Source organism: Rhea pennata, chromosome 2 (assembly GCF_028389875.1).
Source record: "Rhea pennata isolate bPtePen1 chromosome 2, bPtePen1.pri, whole genome shotgun sequence".
NCBI classification, from domain to species: Eukaryota; Metazoa; Chordata; class Aves; order Rheiformes; family Rheidae; genus Rhea; species Rhea pennata.
In genome coordinates this window covers 163,666,834-163,673,605 of record NC_084664.1, presented here as the reverse complement: position 1 = coordinate 163,673,605, position 6,772 = coordinate 163,666,834, and the positions used below count along the sequence as shown (strand labels likewise).

The 6,772-nt window shown below is 72.0% G+C and overlaps 2 protein-coding genes across 2 annotated transcripts; one reads left to right on the top strand and one right to left on the bottom strand.

The window, feature by feature from the left end:
* Nucleotides 1-64: 64 nt before the first annotated feature.
* LRRC14 (leucine rich repeat containing 14) lies at nucleotides 65-4,106 on the top strand. The gene is made up of 4 exons (XM_062570721.1): nucleotides 65-106; nucleotides 1,816-2,145; nucleotides 2,405-3,046; nucleotides 3,392-4,106. The coding sequence occupies exons 2-4, from the start codon at nucleotides 1,823-1,825 to the stop codon at nucleotides 3,960-3,962; spliced, it is 1,536 nt and encodes a 511-aa protein (XP_062426705.1). The 5' UTR covers nucleotides 65-106; nucleotides 1,816-1,822; the 3' UTR covers nucleotides 3,963-4,106.
* A 1,121-nt stretch (nucleotides 4,107-5,227) lies between these two features.
* Nucleotides 5,228-6,498, bottom strand: LOC134137579 (uncharacterized; the record flags this gene model as incomplete). Its single annotated transcript, XM_062570724.1, has 1 exon — nucleotides 5,228-6,498. A coding segment is annotated over one exon (1,086 nt), but the record flags the coding sequence as incomplete, so codon positions are not given.
* Nucleotides 6,499-6,772: the final 274 nt, after the last annotated feature.

Sequence of the window (6,772 nt, the reverse complement as noted above, 5' to 3'; positions counted from 1 at the left end):
GCCGCTCCCGATTGGCGGCGGGCGGCGCGGGGCGTCAGCGCGCGCACCCGGAAGTGCGGTGGGGGCCGCGGCGGGGCCGAGCGGTGCGGGGGGCGCCGGGAGCGCGGTGAGGGGCGGGGGGGGGGGGGAAGCCATGGGGGAGCCCTTGGGGGGGGTCTGGGTCAGGGGAGCTATGGGGGAGCCCTTGGGGGGGTCTGGGTCAGGGGAGCCATGGGGGAGCCCTTGGGGGGGGGGTCTGGGTCAGGGGAGCCATGGGGGAGCCCTTGGGGGGGGTCTGGGTCAGGGGAGCCATGGGGGAGCCCTTGGGGGGGGGGTCTGGGTCAGGGGAGCCATGGGGGAGCCCTTGGGGGGGGGTCTGGGTCAGGGGAGCCATGGGGGAGCCCTTGGGGGGGGGTCTGGGTCAGGGGAGCTATGGGGGAGCCCTTGGGGGGTGTCTGGGCTAGGGGAGCCATGGGGGAGCCCTTGGGGGGGGGTCTGGGCTAGGGGAGCCATGGGGGAGCCCTTGGGGGCTGTCTGGGCTAGGGGAGCTATGGGGGAGCCCTTGGGGGGTGTCTGGGCTAGGGGAGCCATGGGGGAGCCCTTGGGGGCTGTCTGGGCTAGGGGAGCTATGGGGGAGCCCTTGGGGGGGGTCTGGGTCAGGGGAGCCATGGGGGAGCCCTTGGGGGCTGTCTGGGTCAGGGGAGCTATGGGGGAGCCCTTGGGGGGTGTCTGGGCTAGGGGAGCCATGGGGGAGCCCTTGGGGGGGGGGTCTGGGCTAGGGGAGCTATGGGGGAGCCCTTGGGGGGGGGTCTGGGCTAGGGGAGCTATGGGGGAGCCCTTGGGGGGGGTGTCTGGGTCAGGGGAGCTATGGGGGAGCCCTTGGGGGGGTGTCTGGGCTAGGGGAGCCATGGGGGAGCCCTTGGGGGGTGTCTGGGTCAGGGGAGCTATGGGGGAGCCCTTGGGGGGGGTCTGGGCTAGGGGAGCTATGGGGGAGCCCTTGGGGGGGGGTCTGGGCTAGGGGTGCCATGGGGGAGCCCTTGGGGGGTGTCTGGGCTAGGGGAGCCATGGGGGAGCCCTTGGGGGGTGTCTGGGCTAGGGGAGCTATGGGGGAGCCCTTGGGGGGGGTCTGGGCTAGGGGAGCTATGGGGGAGCCCTTGGGGGGTGTCTGGGCTAGGGGAGCCATGGGGGAGCCCTTTGGGGGGTGTCTGGGCTAGGGGAGCTATGGGGGAGCCCTTGGGGGGGGGTGTCTGGGTCAGGGGTGCCCCTTTGGGGGGTGTCTGGGCTGGGGAGCCGTGGGGGAGCCCTTCGGGGCAGGGAGGGGTCTGGGTCAGGGGTGCCATGGGGGAGCCCTTTGGGGGGGGTCTGGGTCAGGGGAGCTCCGGGAAAGCCCTTTGCGGGTGTCTGGGTCAGGGGTGCCCCTTTGGGGGGTGTGTGGGCTAGGGGAGCCGTGGGGGAGCCCTTCAGGGGGTGTCTGGGGTTAGGGTGCCATAGGGGAGCCCTTTGGGGGGGTCTGGGTCAGGGGTGCCATGGGGAGCCCTTCGGGGGGGGGGAAGGGGTCTGGGTCAGGGTGCCAAGGGGAGCCCTTTGGGGGGGGGTCTGGGTCAGGGTTGCCATGGGGGAGCCCTTCGGGGGCGGGGGTCTGGTTAGGGGGCTGCACCTGTGTCAGGGGCTGAGCCCCCCTCGGTGGCGCAGGAGAGCAGGGGGCATCTCCGCCCACCCGCCCGCCCGCGGGGGTCCCCTGCCCCCCGGGCCGGCGGCGGGGCGGCGGCGGCGGGGGGCAGCGAGGCGGCCCCCCGGCCCCCCGCGCCCCTCACGGCCGCGCCCGCTGCCCCGCAGCCGCGCCATGCGCTCCCTCGTCTTCCTGTGCGCCCAGCGGCTGGCGGGGCAGCAGGGCGCCGCGCGCGCCGCGCTCCGCCTGCTCCCCGCGGAGCTCTACCCCGTGCTCTTCAAGGCGGCCTTCGCGGACGAGCGGACGCTGGTGCTGCGCGACCTGGTGCGCGCGTGGCCCTTCCCCGTGCTCAGCCTGCGGCAGCTCCTGCGCCGCTGCCGGCACTGCGACCGCCCGCTCCTCCGGGAGCAGCCCAGCAGGCTCTGCCTGCAGACCGTCATCCTCGGCGTCGTGGCCTTCCTCAGCGACGCGCTGGAGCACCCGCACCGCGGCCCGAGGTGCGGCCCCCGCTCCCCCCCGGGTCCCTGCCGTCGCTGTCCCCGGGTGTCCCCTGAGTGCCCGGGTCGCCGCCGGTGCGCGCCGGGTCGCCTGCCGTAGCTGTTACCCCGCCTCGGGGCCTGAGCGAGTCCCCCCCCCCCAGTCCCGGCCGTGCCCCGGGGCGCTGGTCCCCGGCCCGGCGCTCAGCACCCAGCCGCGCGGCGTGGCTTGGCGTCCCTTCGGCCCCCGATTCTTCATCCGTTCCTTGTGCTCGCCCAGCAAGAGGCAGTGCCTGCAGGTGCTGGACATGACGGGCCTCCAAGACGACGGCGCGGAGCACGGCCCCGAGAGCATGAGCCTGTGGTCCAGGACCGTGACGCTGGCCAAAGCCTGCATCGACGTCTCCAGGCACCAGAGCAAGTGCATCGAGCGCGCTTCCAAGCGGAGGAAGGGCCCTTACAGCAGCTTGGTGGCCCCGCCGCCCCCGTGGCCCGTTTCCGTGGAGGTCCGCGTGGATCTCTTCGTGAACAGCACGTCCTACGGGGTCCTGAGGGACGCCCTGCAGAGCAACGCCCACAGCGCCCTGCGGCTCAAGTGCCGCGACTTCCGCGCGGAGGAGCTCTCCGTCGCCAGCACCGTGGGCTTGCTGGAGTTCCTGGACCCCGCCAGCGTGCGGCAGGTGGACCTGCGCTTCAACAACCTGGGGCTCTCGGGCCTCGGGGTGGTTCTCCCGCACGTGGCCAAGTTCACCAACCTCGTCAGCCTGAAGCTGCCCTACAGCAACATCGACGTGCGGCGGCCCTCGGCGGGCATGGAGGGAAGCCTCCGTTTCTTTGCCGCTCAGCTCGGTAGACTGTCGTGTCTGAAGGAGCTGAATTTAGGTTCCTCCAGGCTCTCGGGAAAACTAAGGCAACTTCTCGGGTAAGTTCCTGATCCGGCAGAGGTGGGCGGCCAAGGGCCGTTTCGGCTCTGAACGCGTCACAGCTTGCTCTTGTCGGGGGTCTGGGGATTTTGCGTGTCTCAGTTTGCCTGCTCGCGCGTGAGCTGCGCCGTCGTGCTGCCGTCCCTCGTGCAGCGCTCTGTGCCTGCAGGCTTTTGCTCAGCGTGGGAGAGGTCCTCACCTAATCAGTCAAAGCTTCAACGCAAGCGTTAGTTTGGCTGGAGCCCCCTGCTAGCTCGGACTTTCCAAGCCGTGTGTTCTCCAGCTCCTGCCCGCTGCTGTAAAGGCTTCTGGGGGCTCATGGTTATAACGTTTCTCTCCCACAGTGATCTGCAGGGTCCCCTGGAAAGCCTCGAACTCGCCTTCTGCTACCTTCTCCCCACTGACCTCAGCTACCTGTCCCAAAGCCTCCATGCTCTGGCGCTGAAGAAGCTGGACCTGAGCGGCAACAACCTCTCCGACTCCCTCCTCCAGCCCTTCCAGCACCTCCTGGGGAAGGCCTCGTCCTCCCTGCTCCACCTGGATATCATGGAGTGCCGCCTGACGGACGCGCACTTGGAAGCGCTGCTCCCTGCGCTGTGCCGCTGCTCCCGTCTCCGCTACCTGGGGGTCTTCGGCAACCCGCTCTCCACGCGGGGGCTCAAGAACTTGCTGCAGAGGACTGCGGCCCTCCCGGACCTGCAGCTCGTCGTTTACCCCTACCCCGTGGACTGCTACGCCGAGGACTTGCCCTGGCCTCCCTCCTCCTCCCGCCTCTGGAGCGGCGCCGTGGACGAGGAGCAGTTCTCCAGGGTGAGCGCGGAGCTGCAGCAGATGCTGTCGAGCTGCCGCAGGGCCGACGCCGTGTGGACGACGAACCTTTGCAGGCACAGCACCCTGGACTACTTCAGCTTGTAGCTCACCGCGAACTGGTACCGGAGGGGAAGCGCGTTCGGGTCGGCTGGGACGGATGCGTCTCAGCTCCTGCCTTCTGCTGTTTGGCATGTGCAGCAATAGCGCGTTTGTACACGTTTATTAACAGCATTTAGTGCACGGCGTAGAGTGGAAGCTCTTGTTCCCCGCTTTCCTCCCTGCGCGCGGACAGTTGAGGCAGCCAGGTGAAGGCCGCCCGGCCGCGGCTCGCTGCAGGCAGCGCAGTGCTGCCCCGCGTCGCCTCCTAGGGCTTTCAGCCGTCCTCCTTAGCCACGGCACGGCTCCGCAGCCTCCTCGGTAGCGCGGCCGCTGGCGGTTCGTCCAGCTCTGCCGCCCCCGGAAGGCCGCGGCGCCTGGGCCCCGGCTGGCGTTGCTGCTGCAGCCAGGGCTGAAGGGGTTAAACGCCTCCCGCGCCCGGGACTTGTTGCTCTGCTGGTGACCGCGGCCGGGGAGCAGCTCTGCTCCCCGCCGCCCCGGGCAGGTCCCCTTGCGCGTCCGCCCTCCGCCCAGCGCGCGGCGAACCGCGGCCGTAGCCGCCGCTCGTCCTGCGGGCCAGACCCTGCGCACGCACCCCGTCTCCGCCTCGGTTTGTTGAGCGCCGAGTTCTCGGGCCCTTGCTGCCTCCGTTCGTCCTGCTGGGCTGCTGCCAGCGTGCCTCCCGCGCCCCCAGCCGTGTCCCCAGCCCTTGGAGGCTCAACCCCTCTCTCCTCCCAGAGCTTGGTGCCTTTTTCTTCTCGTCCCGGTGTTTTCCATTCCCTTCCAGCCCCCCCCGAACCCGCTGGTTGTAGATAACCGCGACGAACCGGGACGGAGCTTCGCGTCGGCGGCACGGTCCGCGGGCGGTGAGGAGCGCGGTGCGCTCAGGCCGCGCTCGAGGCGGCGGCGGCGGGGCCCCAAGTGCCAGCGGAGGGCACGGAGGGCAGCGAGAGTGGGGAGAAGCCTCCCGGCGCTCCTGGTCTCCGCGGGGAGCCTCAGCCCGAGGAGAGGGAGGTGACGGCTCCCTGCCAGCAGCAGCGACGCCTCCGCTCCCTCCCGGCCGCCGGCACTGCGAGCGCGGCGGGTCCCGACCTGCTTCCCCTGAACGGGCCCCGGTCTCGTCCCTGAACGGGGGAGACCCCTGCGCGCCCCCGTGTCCCGGGAGCAGCCCGTCCCCCGGGAGCCGCGACGCCCCTTGCACGTGGGGCAGCGAGAGCCCTTCCGGCGCCCCGGTGCGCGGCCTCTGCGCCAGGGAGCACGCGCGGAGGCTCAACCGGGTGGTGCAAAACCACTTTACTCTGTGCCAGCAGCGAAGGAGCCGGGTCGCCTCCCCCCGCCCCGGCCGCACCGACCCCGTCCCCGGCGCTGCGGGGCCACGGCACGGCCTGCCCCGTGCCAACGAGAGCTGGCCGCGGCGCAACAGCAGCCGGTGCCCGGCCCGGCTCCCGGCCGGCTCCGTCTACAGCAGCCACGTGTCCGAGTGCTGGGTGCAGTAGCAGGACTGGAGCAGCAGCGCGTCCAGCTCCTTGTACGGCTGCTCCCGCCAGTGAGGCAGCAGCGCCTGGTTGTTGAGGACGCGGAGGTTGGGGGTGCCGGCGCGGAGCAGGCCGTAGAGGCAGGCCCAGCGGCTCTGCAGCGCCAGCCGCGTCCGCCGGTTCAGGATGATGCCCCGAACGGTCTTCTTGACCCGCAGGGCGCGCAGGGCGGGCAGGTCGAGGCGGCAGAACACCAGCCCCCGGCTCTGCGACACGTCCAGGTACTCCAGGGAGCGCGACTCGAGGGCGTAGGACATGCCCAGGTCCTTGACGGGCACCAGCACGTGGAGGACGAGCGTCTTGAGGCACGGCAGCGCCCGGGTGAGCTCCCGCATGACCTCGGGACAGACGCCCTTGAAGCTCCAGAAGTACTTGAGCTCGAGGGTGTGGAGGCGCTGGAAGCGGGTGAGCGTGGCGACCGAGCGCGCCGACCAGTCGAAGGGCAGCTTGGCGCGCGCCAGCCCCGGCGCCTTCCCCAGCAGCTTCTCCAGCAGCGCCTGGAAGCGGCTCACCTGGTCCATCTTGGCCAGGCTCACCTGGGCCATGCTGCAGGCGCCGGGCGCGTGGACGTCGGGCGGCTCCAGGTGGGTGAGCGTCCAGTTGAGCTCCAGCTCGCGCAGCTCCCCGCAGTGCACGCTGTCGAGGAAGCGCGAGAGGAACTCGGCCCACTTGGCGTCGTGGTCGCCCAGGTCGAAGCTGGCGCGCAGCAGGCGGGGGCTGGCGCGGCGCGAGGCCAGGTGGAAGGCGTAGCGGTGCACCCAGGCTTTCCAGCGCTCGAACTCCCCGGCGGACACCAGCACCACGCCCACGCCCGGCTGCAGCGCCCCGAGCCTCGTGAAGTCGGCCACCCGCCAGAGCCGCGCCGTGCGCATCAGGCGGCTCCAGGCGCCGCAGACCAGCGCCGCCCTGCACTTCTCCACCTCCGACAGGAAGGAGAAGACGTGGAGCTGGCAGTCCTCGGGCAGGCAGCTGAAGGGAAAGTGGGCCGGCGCCGCGGCTCGGCGCCGCGGGCGGGCGCGGGCCGGGCGCCGCGGGCCGGCCCCGGGCTCCGCGGCGGCGGCGAGGTCTCGCCGGCTGCGCTTCCTCTTCCGAGGCATCGCGGCCGAGCCCCGGCCGCGGGTCAGCGGCGCCCGGCTGGGCGCGGGGGGCGGCAGGCGCCTGTGGGGAGACGCGCGGGAACCGTTGGGGGGGTCCCGGGCTTCACCACGGGGCGCCGGCGAGCGCTCGCGGCCCGGCCCCTCGCCCCCCCCCCCCTCCACCGCCCGGCCCTGGGCTCGCTACCCG

Excerpts from the sequence above, each read along its gene's own strand:
- LRRC14 (XM_062570721.1), top strand. The coding sequence starts at position 1,823 with ATGCGCTCCCTCGTCTTCCTGTGCGCCCAGCGGCTGGCGGGGCAGCAG. Across the intron at positions 2,146-2,404 it reads CACCCGCACCGCGGCCCGAG|CAAGAGGCAGTGCCTGCAGG; the intron begins GTGCGGCCCCCG and ends GTGCTCGCCCAG. Across the intron at positions 3,047-3,391 it reads AAACTAAGGCAACTTCTCGG|TGATCTGCAGGGTCCCCTGG; the intron begins GTAAGTTCCTGA and ends TCTCTCCCACAG.